Source organism: Periplaneta americana, chromosome 11 (assembly GCF_040183065.1).
Source record: "Periplaneta americana isolate PAMFEO1 chromosome 11, P.americana_PAMFEO1_priV1, whole genome shotgun sequence".
Taxonomy (NCBI): domain Eukaryota; kingdom Metazoa; phylum Arthropoda; class Insecta; order Blattodea; family Blattidae; genus Periplaneta; species Periplaneta americana.
Genome location: NC_091127.1, coordinates 80,800,397 through 80,821,341, shown reverse-complemented (window position 1 = coordinate 80,821,341; position 20,945 = coordinate 80,800,397). Strand labels below are relative to the sequence as shown.

Genomic DNA, 20,945 nt, shown 5'->3' with positions numbered 1-20,945 from the left:
TTTGGTACGTGATAGTGAAACCTTAAATCCACTTCCAACAGTGTTTGAAAATTTAATGGGGCCCAAGTTTAACAAAAAAAGAACCGTAGCATAGGTACTGCGTTTATATGGTTGCTGATGCTTGGGATAGTTTGACAGAAGGAAATTTAAAACATGGATGGAAAAAATTATGGCCTGAAGCTATAGAAGCAAGAGAAAATGAGGAAGGCGAATGTGTGTAAGTCGAAGATTTAACTGAAGTTACGACTCTTTTTAATGCCATACCCAGCTTCGAAAATTGTGACAAGAACGATGCTAACGAATGATTGAATCTGGCCAAAATTACTTCGGCTACCACAATTTGAATGACGACGAAATTCTGACTGCTGCAACAGATAGTGAAGCACCTGTAGATGAAAATGACGAAATAGCTGAAGAAAGCCCAAGGCCTACTCATGCTGAAGCTTTCAGTGCTCTGGAGACTGCTATAAATTTGCTGGATAAAATGCCTTAGTGTATGGTAACACAGCTTGCCTATCTACAAGTTAGAGACTTGGCTGCAAAGATACGATGTTTAGTTTATATTCACGACAAAACTCTTAACTATTATGTTCTGTGAACAAAAAGAAACTTAGTCTTACAGTGTATAAAATTAGAGTATTTTATGTGGACCAAATAAAGTTGCAATAATCAAGTTATACAATATTTCGACAGAATATCAAGTTTTCTATTAGTAAAGATCCATATCTTTTCGAAAATTGAATGGATAGCTGGAAGAACGTGGTATGTTACATTTTCTCAAAACTGAGTTTTTGCGTGAAACAGGGAGATATGATGCTTCCGGTACGTCGTGACATTCCGTGTTATTTGTAACAGGTATACCAGTAGATGACAAGACTATATAATTGTGGCGCTGACATAGTGGAACAACGTGTTAAGTTGCAGAGCTCAGCCAGCATTTATCATTCGATCAGTTACCTTGTGTGATGCAGAACGAATCGTCTGAACGTTACTGCCAGTGACCAGGAGAGTTTAAATAAAGATTGGGAATCATTTTATGTGGTAATGTGATCCTTAGTGATAAATACCTCTTCCCACATTTAAGAACATATTAATAGCCTTGAGTAGAATAATGTAGTATGTAGTCAATTTAGTGCAGTTCCGCTGCTGTCCATATGATCGCGAATAAACGCTCCTCCTGTAAACTTACAAATAGCGACATACCACGTTCTTCCAGCCATCCATTCAGTTCATGGCAAATTTTATTACCTTCAGGATTACATATCGCTCATTCAACTTTAGTTTCGACATTGTATGAAGAATATTTTTAATTCTACCTTATATCGCATTTTGCTCAGTCCTCAATTCACTTCGTAGTTAACCGTCTGTGTGCATCTAGAGCAGCAGTGACCAAAACTGGAATCGTGATTACATCGTGCAATCAAAGACATTCATGCTGGTAAGGGGAGTTTCCTGTACATTGCTCTGTCTCGCTCACGTACTGATGGTAAGCAGTGTCGGTACCATGTCGCTCTACAAACCCTCTGTATCTACGAGCAGGAACAGAAGATTTCGTACAGAATGGGAAGAGGAATTTATTTGCTGTTCTGTCGAAGAAAATGTAATATGTTGCTTTGCTCAACGGTTCAATTAGTAGTAGTATATAGAACCGACATTACAGAGCATTACGCTGAATACACAGGCATAATAGGTATTATTATTATTATTATTATTATTATTATTATTATTTATCAGCAAGTATTACCATAATTCTTATACACGTGCCTCACTATATAGGTCTACATCTTTCCTTGAATGATAAAATAATTATTACGCTATATGTCCATTTTAATTTCTTTTTTAATCGTTTAATGACTATTATCAGTTATTTACTAGTTAGTGATTTAATAATAATAATAATAATAATAATAATAATAATAATAATAATAATAATAATAGTGATGATGATGATTATAATAATAATACTAACAACGATACTGATAGCTTTATCAGTAGCAGCAGTAGTAGTAGTAATAATAATAATAATATAATTAATAATAATAATAATAATAATAATAATAATAATAATAATAATAATAATATAGAGAACTGATTGAATATTACGTGCTAGTGTAGTAATGAAACAAGCTATTAAACACACAGAACTGAAATCAGCCTTAAATTATCGCCATGAAGGGAAAGATGACATAAATAAATGTAAGGAAGCCAGCTATCTAGTGGCGAACGAAATAGCTCGTTCTCTTAAGCCTTCAAACGAAGGAGCGTTTTATAAAAGCGTAGTATAATGATCAAGGTGTATGAAATAATTTGTCCAATGAAAGTTGTTAATTAATTTTGAAAAACTGCGCATTTCTCGACTAAATTTCCAGAAGAGAATTCAGGAAATTTCTGATTGTGTTCATGAGGAATATTTAAAACAATTAAGAAAATTTGTATATATTTTTTATTGGTTCTTGATGACAGTAGTGACATTACTAATACACCAAAGCTTGCGATTTTTATTCGCGAAGTTGATGAACTCAATGTTAGGGCACGAACAACCACTGGTTGTAGTTTTCATGCCATGTATCTCTCCCCCGTCTCCTTACTTCTTAGACTCCATCTCGAATTTTGGTCACCGCTGATCTAGAGGAACTCTCCAATAGTGAAAGAATTGTGCAAATCGCTTAAGTAGTTTCTGAGATTACCTCATACACCAGTGGCGTATACTGGTTAAAGGGTTTGGGCTACCGCTGACCCTATTATTACACAAAATATATCTAACAATTACTTTAATTTTATTTACTATGGTAAAACTAATAATACAAAATTATTACATTATGTTATATTATAAACTTTTTCTTTTGTAATTTCCTTGGGCTACCGCCGGTAGCCCCGGTAGCCCGCAAAATAAGCCCCTGTCATACACACATACAAACACTCGCTCTTTAGAATATATTATATACCTATTATGATAATGCAATCATGGCGATGATGAATATGATATGTAATGGTATGTGACTGAAGGAAATCATCAGATTGGGTTTGGACCCGGGACCTTAGGAATGCGAATCTGGTACTTTACCACTGAGCCATGTCGCTCGATTATGTTATATTTATTATAGGCATATCTGTCAAACATTTATGTTACTAAATTTTTCTATTCGTCGGTTATCTCGCAACATTACGCCAGTGAGGTAGTTCAGCTCACAGGTTGGAATGGAATGGAATTTAAGGGAGGGGAGCACTATGGCTGGGCACTGTTACCTGTTACGATCTATTGCGCTAACCCTCAAGCTAAGGTCATTCTCAAACCCACACCGACTGACTACACTAAGGTTCGCTACGTACCCAGGTTTCGAGAAGGCAACCCTCCCTTGTCCCTAGGCAAGTCCCCTTCGTAGTTCACAGGTTACTATCACAGTCTAGTATATACAGTCACGAAGTTTGAGTTTATGAGAGTATAGGGGCATTCCATGTCAAATCAACACAAAAAAGTGGACTTTTCAACCCGACCACCTCAGATTTTCATTAAATTTGGTGGGATGGTAAAGAACCTTAAGTTAAGTAATTATGTAAAATTTTAGCCCTCAATAATGCACGATATCCATACAGCAATTCTGTCAATACGAGAAAAAAATGTAAAAATGTCGCATACTATGTCAACAAAAATAATTCATAACTTCTCTTCTAATTGAGGCAGAATCTTAAATTTGGGCTTATTTTAAAGCTAAGGGATCAAACTTTTCAATAAAAATAGGTTTGCATCGAAGTATCGAATTCTTTATTGAATGGTCACGTGAATCACATTTTAACATTGAATATCTAAAAATGCGGGGCACAAATTATTTCGCGAAAAATATATGTTATAGAGGTAAGAGCATTCTCTCCTTGGTGTAAGTTTCATTTTGGAAACGTTTCAGGAATATCAGTAAAAAAATATAGCAATGTATTGGTTTGTAGCACTTAAACCCGTCTTACACCAACACTGCATGCGCGCGAGTTCGTACTTGTCTGATATAGAGGTGGGGAAAAAATAACGTAACAGTTATTTTGGAACCGTTCCTTGTTTGGAACTGTTCCAAAAAGTAACAGCACCTTGGAACACTATGTTCCAAAATAACAGTGTTGCTCTGACCTAGTACGAAATACTTGCGGTTACAAATACTCGTTTCACTTTGGAACTACATTATGACAACGCCTGTTCCACAGAACGGAACATGTTTGGTACTATTGAAAGCAGTGACGCCAACTTTTGAAAAACAGTAGGTGGGCTCAAACATTTGACGAGCCTTAAGTTAAATAAATCTCACGATAAATTATTGGGTGGGCTCGGATTCCACGAGCCCATATAAGTTGGCGCCACTGTTTGAAAGCAGAATTAGGAATCCTTTCGTCGTATTGAAATAAATGTTGGAAACTAAAGTAAAAGATAAATAGTAAAGATACGAAGATAGCCTTTAAAAAATGTACACACTATCTTGGAACTGATGTTAATTAAGTATAGGATTCTATCAAATAACATAATGCCTGTATTATAGGAACTACATTGTGAATTTTATCAAGGGAGATGAAAATATATAGGTTATGTTTTATTTCCAAATATTTTACAGTTTTAGTTTCATTGCCAATTCTTGAAATTAAACTAAAATCTGTTGAAACATGACTGTATTATTGAAGTTCTTTTGTTTAAAAAAAAGTACAACGGTAAATTTTCATATTTCATTACAATGAGATTATTATTCTTCATGACGATACATTATTAATATGAATTTTAGCACGGCCAAAATTATTATAGCTTTTATTTACGCATTTTTGGAGAAATTGAACACTACTGTGACCTTCAGCTGAGCAGAAGAGGAAGAATAGGTTAGGTTTTATTTACCACTGGGATCCATTTCGATTTCGTGACCAATTTACAAATAATTTAAAATTACATTACATTTCCTGCTTCGAACAAACCTGATCTACGAATTCAATTTAGCATTAGAAAAGATTTCATTTCCAGGAATTCACATCTCGACTCATTATGACATCGTACTGCATCACAAGTATGTGACCATTTAGCGTCCGTACATGTTCTTAAATACCACTGTTACATTACGTACTAGTAGTACGTGGCTCTTCCACTGTTACACTAAATACTCCTGTTACAAAAAATACTTGCTGTTACAAAAAATAACTTGCTGTTACAAAAAATACTCGATGTTATGGAACTACATCAAGATTATTACATTCAGGTTATCCACAATGCACGAGTCACTGGTATTGGCTCAGAATGGGTGACGTCACACAGATACCCACTATGTCGTCTGCTTCAGATACCAGGACGGATTCCTACTATATGCTACTGCTTTCTTTCTAACGTTTAGCTTATGATATAGGCCTACGTTGTATTTTGCTAATGTAGCCTAATACTTAAAACAACTGCAACAAATAATTAATCGATATACCCAGTAGTCACCTAGAATTAAGCAAGCCGTGAGTTAATATATGAAAGAATAAGTTTTACCTTAATTTGTAAACTTCTTCATTTTCCTCTTCACTGTAGGCTCCGATCTTTTAATTCTTTTCTGGCCACTGATTATTTTTTCGCCACATTTATTTAAAAACTTCATACGAGCATATGTCCTTACTTTGACGAAAGTTTTCACCAAGTCACTACTCACACTAGGATCACTTGAACATATTAAAGAAACCAAGTTCTTCATAACTCCGACCCCTCTTCGAACCTCAGGTCCATGATAAGAACAAAAGCGTTTCTCCATTTCCTTTACGATGTCTAACCATTTGGATGTCGGTTCTGTAAGTCCACCATATGACAAACTACGAATCCAGGAGACTAGACAGTAAGAACTATGATCTGTTCCTTTTGTATCTGTTCGGTGACCTAAGTTGGGATGAGTTTCACTATGTTTGTTTGCTATCCAACCAGCAATGTATCTCAAACCTTCAGCCTCCATTTCAGTTTCCTTTTCACCTACAATCGTTGAACCTGAACTAGATGTGTCGTCTTCTTCTTGAATGAAGATGTCAGGAATAGAATTTTGTACTAAATCTGTACACTTTACACCACATGTACGAAGTAATTGGGATGAAAGGTATTCCTCACTAGATTCAGTATGTGTATTCTTGTGTTTTTCTATATTTCCGGCATTATTGCCAAGAATGATCATTCGCAGGCGGTATAGAGAGTTTAATGGGGTAGGATGGTCGTATAAACCACCTCGAGAACGGATCTGGGAAAATAAATTCTCAAGTGAATCTTGGTTCAGACGATGTGTTAAAATATATGTCATTCCTAGCTTTTGTACATCGAGAAGAAGATATTTCAAGGAAGATATAGATACAAGAATGGCTGTCTGAAATACCTGTTTTACTCGTTTACCCCTGCATGTCATGCTATTAATAGTGTCACACATATTCTTCAAAATTTTATCTTGTTCTTCCAATTTAAGTCCATATGCATTTTTGCTAGGAACTTTAGAATGAGCGGCGGCCGGGTAGCTCAGTTGGTAGAGCAGCTGGCTACGGACTGAAAGGTCCGGGGTTCGATCCCAGGTGGTGACAGGATTTTTCTCGTTGCCAAACTTTCAGAACGGCCCCGAGGTTCACTCAACCTCCTATAAAATTGAGTACCGGGTCTTTCCCGGGGGTAAAAGGCGGTCAGAGCGTGGTGCCGACCACACCACCTCATTCTAGTGCCGAGGTCATGGAAAGCATGGGGCTCTACCTCCATGCCCCCTAAGTGCCTTCATGGCATGTTACGGGGATACCTTTTACCTTTACCTTTTTACTTTAGAATGAGCTGGACTATAAGAATTCATGAGATCAAACCAATTATTTACAATTTCAATGAACTCACTCGTGTTTTCTGCGATAGATGAATCGCCACCAAGTTTAAAATGACGTAAAGCAGTTGCAACACAATGTGACATTAATTCTGCAGCTTTCCTTACGTTCATTCTTTCAGTCCCCCTACAATTCAAGTGACTGGAATCGATTTTATGGCATGCTTTAATTTCATGGTTGTCATCCTTAATGAGAGATTCCAAAGGTTCTTTCGAGACAATTTTTCCATTAGAAAATATGAAGCCTGTATCGAGGAGCCAGTTTCTGATTAATTTCAAAAGGTGAGGGGCATCAGCAAAGAAATATATTCTTTCTGATGTTCTTGGGTTATAGAACCATGTTTTTGTTGGATTAACTTCATATTCTTTCCACAAACCTTGATTCGCTGCACCCATATCACAAACACAAGCTACTACTCTGTATCCTATCTCTGCAAGACGCGATACTAGATTATCTAATATAATTTTTGTCATATTTTTATCAAAATCAACATAAATTAATTGTTTCCAGTTCTTGAAGAGACCTCTCACCATCACTGCCTGCAATCTTGAATGAGGACCCACGATTTCATCCTTTAGAGAGTCGAACTCGTATGCACGTTTGACATGCACTTCGTCAAACTGAAGGACTGCAATTTTATCTGATTGTCCATATGTGATAGCAGCTATCTTCATCATTCCCAACATATCTTCGAGGATACCGGTTCCATTTCGCATGTCAATTTTCGAAGCCCATTTTTCCAACGTCGAAAGTCCAGGTAGTGGGTAATGCAATTTTTGCCTCATATAAATGTACATTTTCTTCCCCAGATATCTTAGAGTAAAAGCTGCAGATATGTCTTTGTCAGTCCAATTCACACGTTTTTGTTTGTTTGTCAGTACTTTTATCTGAGTTTTAGTAAAAATGTCCGAAAGACCATCGACCAATTTGTTATGAATATTATGAGCACAACGTTCTTTCTTCTTACATGCTATTAGTTCCTTCCGTAAATTATTTATTTTTGTACGGTGTTGCTGTAACTTCCTTTCAGCTGCCTTCAATTTTAAATTCAGAACAAGATACGTTTTTCTCTCTTCATCTAACTCCTTTTTCAATCTTTCAATTTCTTCGATCAGAGCCACTGCATTCTCATCACAGGTCTGGGAAGGTGGAGTGACTGAAGGAGATGGTGAACTTAATGTAGAATTAGACATACAAATATCCGAATCCTGCAACATTTCTGTAACAACTTTCTTATGATCTCTCTTTTCCTTCCTAATTTCTCGATCATACGACAATTGTTCTTTATATGTGTCGCGATCAACACCCAAATTTAGAGAAGGAATAGCATCTTTCTTAAGTATACGTGTGGTAGGAAGTCCTAATAATTCGCTCTTTAGGTCTCGATCAAAATCGCTGGCATGAAAATGTTCGGAACACACTCTACACGAATCCGGATTCCATTTTCCGTCACGCCTACATCTCTGAATCCACTGTTTTCTTAATTCCTCATTTTTCGGAAAAGTGAAGTATTTTATATGACTTCTGGAATTGTCTTTCCTTGTTTTCGCCCAGCTGTTATTGCACACTGCAACAGTACACCTCATACCCGGCATGGTTACTCACTGTAGTGTATTGCGTTATAGGCCTACACAAACACGCGAAACATGACAGTAACTCAGCAGCTACGCTAGTTCACACAACTTAAGCAGAATAATAACGACACACTCACTAGTACAACACACTCACTAATAAAACAGTATATGCATATTAAAATTAATACAACCACTTGAAACTTAATGCATGTAAGAGTATTCTTATTGTTTGTATAGCAGAGTAGCAGACGACTGACCAAACGCGGTATCCCTGTGACGTCATAATCCGAATGTAGCCGGAAACTGCCGAATACAAAACTCCTTAATGTGGACAACCTGAATGTAATAATCTTGGAACTACATTATGAGTCATGACTATAAAATAACGTAACGGCCTGTTCCAAACCAACACTGTTACATTGCATACTAGTAGTACTGTACCTGTTATACAAAATACTTGCTGTTACATGTTACAATATACTCGATGTTATGGAACACGGCCGACTTGATGATACCTTCGCTTTCAAAGGTGAAGCGAAGCTAGCATCAAGTCGGCCGTGTATGGAACTACATTATGACAACCGTTGCTGCAGTGTTATCAATTTACCGACTTTGTCACTAGATCTGGCTACTTTTAACAATTTTCAGGGACAAAATAAATACCAACTTTTTATCCTGAACTGGCGTCTTGCATTAATACGTGTATAACGTAACTGGTTTCGTGGTGTCAATACTGTCAGTATGACTTCTGGACTTTCTCATGGCCCTCGACTTATACTATTGCCTTTTTTACCCAAATGTTTGCATAAACTACTTTGACTAAAGGGTTTTAACAAAAATAAATTGTGTCACACGCTTCACAGAATGACAGAACTGAATTTAGGGACTTGACTCTGGAGGAGTTTCGTTCATTCCTGGTGTGTTTTATTTTGGTACAGTTTCCACATTATATATATATATATTTATATATATATATATATATATATATATATATATATCGGCGTAGGCTATAAAATATATGGTGGTACTGTTATTTTGGAACTGTTATTTGGAACCTAGTATTTTCATGGAACTGGAACAGTTGGAACTGTTACGAGAAAATAACAACTTTTCCCATCTCTAGTCTGATAAGCTGTCAGGCCGTCATGACTGGCAATCTCTGTTTCAAGTGCGGTGTCGTTAGTGTTCGTAGTATGTGGTAGTTTTGTGCGACGTAATGGAGTCGCGTTTTAAGTTATAGGCCTATGTTTGCTGCAATCCCTTCGAGAAATCAGGGCATTGTAATTAGAGGAAACATTTAAGAAGTGTTATATCGTGGATGCTTAATGTATTTCCTGATTTAAAACAGGAACAAAATGTGTGCGCTTTGTGTCGCAAAGGAATAAAAATATAATATGATGCTATTACGCAGAATCCTTAAAATGACTCTAGTAATGAAGAATACGTCGACTCTACAGCAAATGTAAGTTCATTAAATACAAGTCTTTTTGAACAAGGTGTGTTCCTTATTAAACAAGAAAGACTACAACAAGAGAAATATAAGAGACAGAAATTTGAAAATATTGTAAAAGACAAAGTCTTCGATATTAAAGATGCCGAGGAACCAGGACCTTTCTGATTCTGAAATTTTCTCTCAGTTGCAGGACATTTTTCAAAATTCAGGTAAAAGTGAAAAAATCACCATTTTAACACTACTACCTAAAAGCTGGAGCGTAAATAATATAAAAAAGAGTTTCGTTCAGCTTTCGAATACATAATTCGGAAAGCCAAAGTCCTGGCAAAGGGAAAAGGAATTTTGTGTTCACCAAATCCAAAACCTGGAAAACCCTTGCTCGCGGCTGTTGCCGGTAAAGTTAAAGAATTCTGTTGTTCTGACGAGATAAGCAGAATGATGCCTGGTAAGAAATATTTGTTGTGATTAAAGAATCAGGTAGTAAATCACATGAGCAGAAATTAATTACGGTATATGCAGTGTTTAAAAATTCTTACCCTGACCAAATAAATTGTATTCTAGCTGGAGTTAGTGGACTATAATGTCTGTGTTTGTGTCCTTATTAGAATGTAAAACTTATGCCGGAAACAATTTATTAAAGTTTCAGGTCTACGTGGATTTCAAGAAAATTTTTCTTATACCTTCCAACTTAACATTTCTTGCCTACTGTGGTGTGCAATCCTCCTCATATAAATTGCTTGTTCAGGAAATGTACAGGATGTCCTCAAACATTCAAAATAAGAGAGGGTTTAGAGAAATGTTTCGTGTAAAACTTCAGTGAATCAGTGACCTACAAGCAGTGGATGACGACTGACCGATCAACGCTTGAGACTATAATGAAACACACAGACAAATTTTTCGACTGTCTCTTGGACAAACTTGGCGATTTACTGACTCACTCATTTATATCATCTGAACAAAGTAAGTTTCTACGTGATATGAAATCATTTCTACAGCCATGCCTGCTTGTTGTGTTATGCTACTTCGCTGAAAACTATTATTTCGTAATCCAAGATGAAATTCAGTCATATCATAGGACTAATGTGCAGACAACCATTCATACTTCCGTAATATATTATAACGAATCGTCATCTGATACAGTCTCTATTAAAAATCTGGTAAAATAATTTCACACTGCCCGAAATATGACACTACAGCTGTACATCTGTTTCAAAAATATCTAATGGAGTCATTAAAACAAACATCTGTAATTCACAACACAAATTGTGTATTTCTCCGATGGATTCTCTGCTCAGTATAAAAATAGGAAAAAAATTCCTGAACCTCACATTACATGAAAAAGATTTTGGATTTCCAACATAATTGCATTATTTTTGCATATCGCATGGCAAAAGAGCATGCGACGTTGTAGGTGGGACACTTAAAAGGTTTGCGGCTTGTGCTAGTTTGCAGAGACCATCCGATAAACAAATAACTACACCTAGGGAATTGTACGACTGGACAAGGGATCATCTCCCAAACATTAATACCGTTTATGTGACTGAAAAAGGCTATACTGAAGAGGAAAAAAAAGCTTGCTCTTCGATTTGCAAAATCCACCGCAGTGTCTGGAACACAAGTTTCATACAGTCCTGCTATTTAGGATGGGTATTATACTTGCTAAGCAGTTTCAAAATGCAGCTGAAACAACGCATCGTCCTGTCTGGAAAGATGATCAGACTATTTCATCTCAGCAATGAAAGGTAACATTTCTTACAGAACTTCAGGTTTAACAAAATCCATGTGACAATAATTTATTTCAGGTAATAATTTAAAAAATTCTAATTATGTACTAAATGTTATATTACATAGCGACATTCAAGAATATGATCAAATATAATTAAATACAACGAATGTGTGGGACATAATTATCGCGACTTATACGGTTAGCTTACGCTTGCAGTGACATAATAATTTTTATCTTTGTAACCTATGATGATTCCAAGTTGAAACTTATCAGTTCATTATATCACTAATTGAGGCGTACTATATATTTTTTTTTCATTAAAATAGAACTCCCGCATTTTTAAATATGAATATATGAAAATTGTTTCACCATGTTTTTTTAGTGTAATTGAATACATGCAGAAAACAATATAATCAATAAAAACTATCACATATTAAGAATGTATCACCCAATTTTTGTAAATTTATCTGGAGACGTTGTTGAGATATATAATTTTAATTGAAGCGACGTGGTTACAAAAATGTGATTTTTCTTCATGTTTGAAACGCCACTGACAGAAAACGAAAAGCACAGGACATATGAAACTCGGCAGTTTTAGTTAGCGCGGCAGGTAAAACAAACCCTCAAAATTTGAAAGAAATCTGAGTCGGTCGGGTTGAGCGCCTTGTTGATTTGATATGGAATGACCCTATAGGAACAATAGACTGTGCAGGTACTATTTCGCATTGTCTGTAATGAGGCGATAGTAGCGATCCTAATGGTTAGCAACTATCTATGGGTGCATATTTACTGACTGTATATACTAGACTGTGTTACTATCGTATATCACTCATAGAGAAAGAAACTACCTTCCGTCTCTGTTGCTCACGCTATATCGCTGTGTCTCAACCAACATTCAATTGGCTTATCCCATGTTCAGAGTTGTTTTGCGTTCACTGTAGTACAGTACGATTATTTAGTCCTGACAGTCGCCGGAGACGTGCGCCTGGGACAGGCGAGTCCATTTAGTTACGCCAAGGGGTGTTTGGCAGTGGCGGCTCGCAACCTTAACAGTTGGCGAAGTTCTTTCATTAAGGAACATGATGTAGGACTTAACTATTTTTTGTAGATTAAGTTAATTCGTCTGTCTCTACAGATGAAGAATTTGTCAATGTTATCGTCATGAAATGGCTCCTTCTCGATCAGATCATGTAGCAAGTCCTTGTGGATGGAGATGCACGCCAATGATGTTAATCTTCCTTGTGCCATTGAATTACGAAGATTTGTCCTTATGCGGTTGAGTGCAGAAAAATTTCGCTCCACTGAAACGGTTGTTGACGGTAATGTCACAATGAGGGAAAAGAGCCTATAGGTTTCTTCAAATATGTCTTTGTTTTCACTTAAAAGTTTTAGTGCTTGTATCCGGGGAATGTTCTGGTACTCATGATCTGTATAGAGAAGCTCTAGTTGTGTTTTCAAACGACTTACTTTGAACAAATTTGAGAAAGTCTTTTGTAGAGTGGCGAGAGTATTAGAAGGAAAAATTTTGAATACTGAAGAAATTTTGAATTATCGGCAAGAGAGCAAAACTGAAGCTGTTCAATGTCTTGAAATCTAGTGTTAACTTGCATCAAAATGACGTCAAGTATTTCAAACAATAATTGGTTGTACTTCTGAAAAAGTTCACCTTCTGACTTAACATATTTCCGCCCTGAAAATTCACCCCTTTCTTTGGCCTTTTCAAAAAAACTGACAAAAACTTCATCTGTTCCTTTTTGTTTAATCAAATTAGAAGTATTATTTACTTGTTTCTCACAAAAAATAAAGTCCAATGATTTCTTTTGAAGGATACCAAATAAAATGCTAGTGATCTGAAAGATTTCATTGAAATTATTATTTTTGAAAGATTTATTGTATTCAGAACATAACATCTCTTAGCAGAATTATGAAAAAATGATTGGATGCCACTAATATCAGCAAAAATGACACAGCATTGGAATACCTTTTTCAGCGAGTTTTGTAATGTCAGGTTCAATCTATGGGCCAAACAATGAATAAATATCGCCTGAGGTGCAAATTCTTTCACTCTTTTTTGTAATCCATTGAAGTGTCAGGACATCACACTTGCCCCATCGTAACATTGTCCTACAAGCTTTGTCTTATAGTCAAACGGCCCTAACACAGTATCCACCAAACTGAACAATACTTCTTCGATTACAACTCGAATTAAAAAAAAAAAACAAACAAAAATCGTTCCACCATAAATGTAGTGTCGTCAATCTGAACTGAGAAAAAGTCACAACTGGTTATTTCAAGTTTAACATAATCATTAATGTAATTAGAAATATACTCAATTATTTCATTTTGTATTGTTTTTGAATCTCCGGTAAAAACACATTTGATTTTGGCATAATGTTGTTGGATGTCTAATGGACTCGACGAAATTAAAAGTGACAGAAGTTCTTAAAAAGTCCCCCTATTAGATGAATTTCTCGAGGTGTTTTAAATGGAAAGCACACTTGAGATGTTTTGCAGAATCTGAATGTTTGTGCAGTGATCGGTTGATATTTACCAAGTCACAAAATCCATCCGAATTCTATGCCGATTCTTTTATTTCAACTAACAAACAGAGCCAACAAAACAATTTTTCCAAATAACTACCGCACAGTCATTGATATTCACTGTACCACGCATTTTTTAAATGTTTGGCGTGAGATCTTGCACCTTTCCTTTCCACCTTTTTTTTTACCGATATAATAAGAACAGGTGTTGGTTAACTTGGTTTCCCCGCTAACAATACATCTCTTTTATCATCTTCAGTCTACCGCGAAAATGGTGTCTGTAAAACACTACACACTATATCGTTTATAGTAAACATTCCTCATTGTTAATAAAAATAATTGAGTTACTACTTTTAAAAATAATGACAAAACTATCACTAAAATAAATAACTACTTAGTTCATTTGATCTTCTAATTACATCGTCTTAGAAACAAGATATAACGCAATCACTCTATTCACAGTCTCACAAACTGAAATGAAGATGTGCAAAGAATTAGTGTGAACGACAAGGAATGTATCTTATTGTATTCATGTGCCGTTTTTTTTTTCAAGAGAGCAAAGTCAGGAGGCTACAAGGGTGCTTGCAGCTACGAAAGAAATGTTTTGTCAGCGCTTCAAGTACCCTCGGAGACACTCTATAGAAATCTTACAAGGGTTCGTTGCCATGGTTACCATAAACAAATCTGCAAAATAAGAAGCTCTGCTGCGGGAAGTGGAAAATAGCTGCAATCTCTACCCTTCCCCCTCTCTTGCGCCGCCAGAAGCAACAAGTTACTGCACAATGGGACTAGTGTTCCATAATGCAGAATACCTAAGTACAGAACATATCACAACGCAGAACGTAAAAGACAAAAATGTAGTGAAATAAAATAAAATATTAAAATACTTGTAAATAAGTGAAGTTGCGCTTAGTAAACAGGTGAAGTGCCGCTTCACGAGCTTCACCCGAAAAACCGCTCCTGATGTTTGGGTTATTATTACCGACCGCTCGCCACTATCTCTACTCCGGAACTCTCCCCACTCCTCCTATTACTCCCCCTCTTTCGCGTCGCTGAGTTGTCAGGACTAAATAATCGGTCTGTATGCACAGTTCCTTTGCAGGGGAAGTTCGAGACGTGTTGCAGTCTAATTTATGGATTATTTTAAGATAGTATTATAATCATACGAAATAGTTATTGTACGAAATGGAAACAGAAAAATTGGAGATTTATCCTCCGAAGAGGTTGAAAAATTCAAATATCTTAGAGCAACAGTAACAAATATAAATGACACTCGAGAGGAAATTAAACATAGAATAAATATGGGAAATGCCTGTTATTATTCGGTTGGGAAGCTTTTGTCATCTAGTCTGCTGTAAAAAAAAAAAAAACTGAAAGTTATAATTTAGAAAACAGTTATATTAACGGTTGTTCTGTATGGTTGTGAAACTTGGACTCTCACTTTGAGAGAGGAACAGAGATTAAGGGTGTTTGAGAATAAGGTTCTTAGGAAAATATTTAGGGCTAAGAGGGATGAAGTTACAGGAGAATGGAGAAAGTTACACAATGCAGAAATGCACGCATCGTATTCTTCACCTGACATAATTAGGAACATCAAATCCAGACTTTGAGATGAGCAGAGCATGTAGAACCCAGAAATGCATATAGAGTGTTAGTTGGGAGACCGGAGGGGAAAAAGTCCTTTGGGGAGGCCGAGACGTAGGTGGGAGGATAATATTAAAATGGATTTGAGGGAAGTGGGATATGATGATAGAGACTGGATTAATCTTGCACAGGATAGGGACCGATGGCGGGCTTATGTAAGGGCGGCAATAAACCTGCGGTTTCCTTAAAAGCCATTTGTAGATAAGTAAGTGTTATAATTATGTCTTACTTACTGGCTTTTAAGGAACCCGGAGGTTCATTGCCGCCCTCACATAAGCCCGCCATTGGTCCCTATCCTGAGCAAGATTAATGCAGTCTCTATCATCATATCCCACCTCCCTCAAATCCATTTTAATATTATCTTCCCACCTACGTCTCGGCCTCCCCAAAGGTCTTTTTCCCTCCGGCCTCCCAACTAACACTCTATATGCATTTCTGGATTCGCCCATGCGTGCTACATGTCCTGCCCATCTCAAACGTCTGGATTTTATGTTCCTAATTATGTCAGGCGAAGAATACAATGCGTGCAGCTCTGCGTTGTGTAACTTTCTCCATTCTCCTGTAACTTCATCCCTCTTAGCCCCAAATATTTTCCTAAGAACCTTATTCTCAAATACCCTTAATCTCTGTTCCTCTCTCAAAGTGAGAGTCCAAGTTTCACAACCATACAGAACAACCGGTAATATAACTATTTTATAAGTTCTAACTTTCAGATTTTTTGACAGAAGACTAGATGACAAAAGCTTCTCAACCGAATAATAACACGCATTTCCCATATTTATTCTGTGTTTAATTTCCTCCCGAGTGGTGTCATTTATATTTGTTACTGTTGCTCCAAGATATTTGAATTTTTCCACCTCTTCGAAAGATAAATCTCCAATTTTTATAGTTCCATTTCGTACAATATTCTGGTCACGAGACATAATCATATACTTCGTCTTTTCGGGATTTACTTCCAACCCTATCGCTTTACTTGCTTCAACTAGAATTTCCGCGTTTTCCCTAATCGTTTGTGGATTTTCCCCTAGCATATTCACGTCATCCGCATAGACAAGAAGCTGATGTGACCCATTCAACTCCAAACCCTGTCTATTATCCTGAACTTTCCTAATGGCATATTCTAGAGCGAAGTTAAAAAGTAAAGGTGATAGTGCATCTCCCTGCTTTAGACCACAGTGAATTGGAAAAGCATCAGATAGAAACTAGCCTATACGGACTCTGCTGTAAGTTTCACTAAGACACATTTTAATTAATTGAACTAGTTTCTTGGGAACACCAAATTCAATAAGAATATTATATAAAACTTCTCTCTTAACCGAGTCATACGCTTTTTTGAAATCTATGAATAACTGTTGTACTGTACCATTATACTCCCATTTTCTCTCCAATATCTGTCGAATACAAAAAATCTGATCAGTAGTCGATCTATTACGCCTAAAACCACACTGATGATCCCCAATAATTTCATCTACATATGGAGTTAATCTTCTCAATAGGATATTCGACAAAATTTTGTACGACGTCAACAAAAGTGATATTCCTCGAAAGTTACTACAGTTAGTCTTGTCCCCATTCTTAAAAATAGGTACGATTATGGACTCCTTCCATTGTTCTGGTACAATTTCCTTTTCCCAAATTGCAAGTACAAGTTTATAAATTTCGCTAGATAATGCCCTTCCACCCTCTTGTATTAATTCTGCTGGAATTTGATCAATACTTGTACTTTTTCAGATTTTCTATCGCAATTTCGACTTCAGAAAGTGTGGGTTCCGGTATGAATGGCTCTGCAGTTTGTATTTGAATTTCGTCCTGATCATTTCTATTTGGCCTATGTATGTTTAGTAGTTGCCCAAAATAGTTTTTCCATCGTTATAATTATGTCTTAACACTTTTAAAAGTAGGCCTATTGAAAATTGCGGTGAATGAATATTGGATTTAATTATAAAAAAATAAAAATAAAACGTAAAAAAATGTAAATTTCGTCTTAACCCTTCACTGCTCCCTCTGCTTGTTTCTAAGATTTTCTTTTCTTTTCTTTTCAGGAGTATTCGCCATCAGCTATGCTTAGAAACCCTAAGAAAAGACATAAGAGCTCGGAATGATATGGCAGGAGTGATTGTGTTAGCACTAGAAGTGTTTCCTGACATGCTCGCTGTGGAGTCTGGACTGGTCGAAGGCAAGTTATTTTTGTATTCGTAGAAAATCAAAGTAACATAAAGTAAAACAACCGGAATATTTATTAACTATTAGGCATGAGTCAGTATAACAAAGTTTATTGGAGCGACGTTATTAGATTCTATAGCGTCAGATCAGGGCCAGCTATAAAGGTGATGTATTGGGTTGGTGTATAAGTTCATAGAATTTTTTTCATAAGTTTATTAAACATATCAGATGTAGAAATCGCGTAATTTTAAGTTTAAAAAAGTCGCCAAGCCATGTTCGGAGCGCATTTTCATCCGGAAAGGAGGTTCATTGAAAATTGTTCGATAGAGTGCGGAAAAGGTGAAAAGGTGAAGATGTGAGGACGCAAGATCAGGTGAATAAGGTGGGTGCGGAATGACCTCCTAACCCAACTTCTGGATAGTGTTTAATCAGTAGCGGCTAGCCGTAAAAAAATAGATGAAGTGCTGTTCACATATACAAATGCATGAACAGTTTTACCAATATATGAGTAGACCTACTATTCATAAATTACGTACAATTTTAATAGTTCTAGAACACATGCAAACAGGAAAATTAATTTATTACAGGACTCCCAATTTCTTGCATACCAAGTCAATCCTCTTATATTTTAAAGCAGCAAACTTCTCGATGATGTCTGAGTTTAACTGAGGGTGGACAGTATATCTCAATGCAAAGCCATAGGGCTAATGATGAAAGTCTCTCCTGTGATGTAGCATTCAGAGTGAAATTTTCAATCTTTTTAAACAGAAAAGCTTCTTTCATCGGAAGAATTTTTTAAAGTTATTTTTATATAACTTCTCTATTTTCTTAGCACTTTTTAAAACAAATAATAAATGGAACTGCAGGTCGTCCAGAGTTTAAAACATATTTTTTATCCTCATATTTAAGTCTACAAAACTGCATTTCTAATAAATTACAAACCGTGTCATTTTCGGGATACATATTTCGCACTCATTTATCAACATTTCTATGTACTGGTACAGTCACAGAAGAAAAATCTGGCCGATGAGCAGCAAAACTCATAATGTTACTTATGCCGGTTTTGTTGTGATTATCACAGTACAGAGTGTCTAAGAGGGATAGTGTTTACCTCCCTTCGTAGTTCCTGGGCTAGGAAGGAGAGGCTTTCGGACTGTTTCTGTTCAGAGTGTCTAATAGGGACACTATTGACTTCCCCTCGTAGCTGTTACGCTTCGAGAGACTGACTTTCGGAATGGTTTTGTTTAAAGTCTACAATATACTGTATTTGTATAATTGCAACGTTTGTTGTGTTTTAGTCGACATATAGAAAGTTGTTTTGCCATTGGTTTTGCCATTGCGGATATGAAGAATGTTGTTAGTGTAATTTTCATCCCCTATGTTCGTCTGTCTTCACTCTACAGGCATACTACGTTTATGACTTATGACCACTGTATAGCCTACTTCGTGTTTTTGTCTAGAGTCCTAGACACGTGACCTTGTCCATCTTTACCAACAGATTTTGTCTATAAATAGCCACAACCATTTCGAAAATCATCATTAGTATTTCAGTTCGATAGCTATGGACGTCAAAGCCAAAGTAATTGCACTGATCGAGGAAGGCGGATTTAGCGCGGCGCAAGCTGGAGAACGCTATGGAGTTGCGACTAGAATAGCGTCAAGAGCGAAGATACGTAACTCGTAAACCTTGTAGCGGAAGACCCAAGGCATCAACACCACAACAAGATCTTATGTTAATAGAACGTTCGAGGCACTTTCCATTTCACACTTCTAAAATGCTTGTTGCCGACACGGGATTTCCTGCTTCTAACAGAACGGCTCGTAAAAGCCTCAATAGTGCCAATATTGTGCCGAGAAGAGTGGCGGTAAAGTTCTGACTGAAGACCATCGAATTGATCGTGTCGCATTTTGCCAAATGCATTACAACTATCCATGGCAAGAGGTCATCTTTTCGAATGAGATAGATAGCTTTATTGATATTTTTCACAAAAGTACAAAACTTAATAATTTAACAAAAGATCTATATACAAATGTAGTTCTACATAATAAATATACAATTTCCTAAACTAATTAATCTATCGCAAATCTCAATAATTTATTGGTTCAAACTTGCACTTACGTCTTGTTTTAGTGCATGTTTAAACCATCCGTGATAACCCTTAAGACTTTAAACCTTAATTATTTGCTCCTTTTCAAAAATCTAATTGTAATATTTAGGTCTTATTTTACATAATAATTTATTATTACAATTTGATGATCAGATGTCGACATACTGTAAGTCATGAACCTGAAATAGCTGAATCGGTACATTCCATATGTAGGTTAATCTTTCTTTCTTACAATATTTTCATGTCAGCAGAAACGTTTGCGTAACTTCTACGAAGACTACCGCATGCCTGCTTAAAAACAAGCTTGACAAATTGCTTACATAATCAACCTCAATTTAGTTTCATCATTATGTCGCATGTACTCATTATCGATTCATTTCTATTATGATTTCTATTATGATCTTCTTTTCGAATGAGAAAGTGTTTATGAACCACAGCACAGGGCCAGTGCAAGTATATCGACCGAATCAATCCAAGAGATTTGACCCTGAATATGTGGTCCAGAGGCAACGCATTGGTCGTTTGTCCATGTCGGTGTGGAGATGGACTTCTGGTTATGGTGGCGGCGCGCTATGGAGGATTCATGGGCATATGAATGGGCATCAGTACACCAATATACTGGAAAATGTGATGCTACCTAGTGTGTGTGTTTCAGCCCGAAAACAAAATAAAATTCCAACACGACTTTTTTCCGTACACACATGTGTTGCCGTGCAGCGGTGGTTCAACATTCACAGGGATGATGTCGTAGAGGTTCCATGGGTGCCAAAAAGTCCTGACTTAAATCCCATAGAAAATGTGGGGCGGAAGTGCAACGCGGTGTTAATGAACAACTACAGGGTCGGCGTCCTAGGAATACAGACGAATTGTGGGATCTCGTTTCAGATGCTTGGGATGATGTTGCAT

At 36.5% G+C, this 20,945-nt stretch overlaps 1 protein-coding gene across 1 annotated transcript in view; it reads left to right on the top strand.

Annotated features, from left to right (window-relative positions):
• LOC138708531 (uncharacterized) overlaps nucleotides 1-20,634 on the top strand; it is a 28,735-nt gene extending 8,101 nt beyond the window's left edge. Inside the window, exons 3-4 of the mRNA XM_069838646.1 lie at nucleotides 17,811-17,944; nucleotides 20,477-20,634. Coding sequence (XP_069694747.1) covers nucleotides 17,811-17,944; nucleotides 20,477-20,634 — 292 coding nt within the window. The remainder of the gene's footprint in view (nucleotides 1-17,810; nucleotides 17,945-20,476) is intronic.
• Nucleotides 20,635-20,945: the final 311 nt, after the last annotated feature.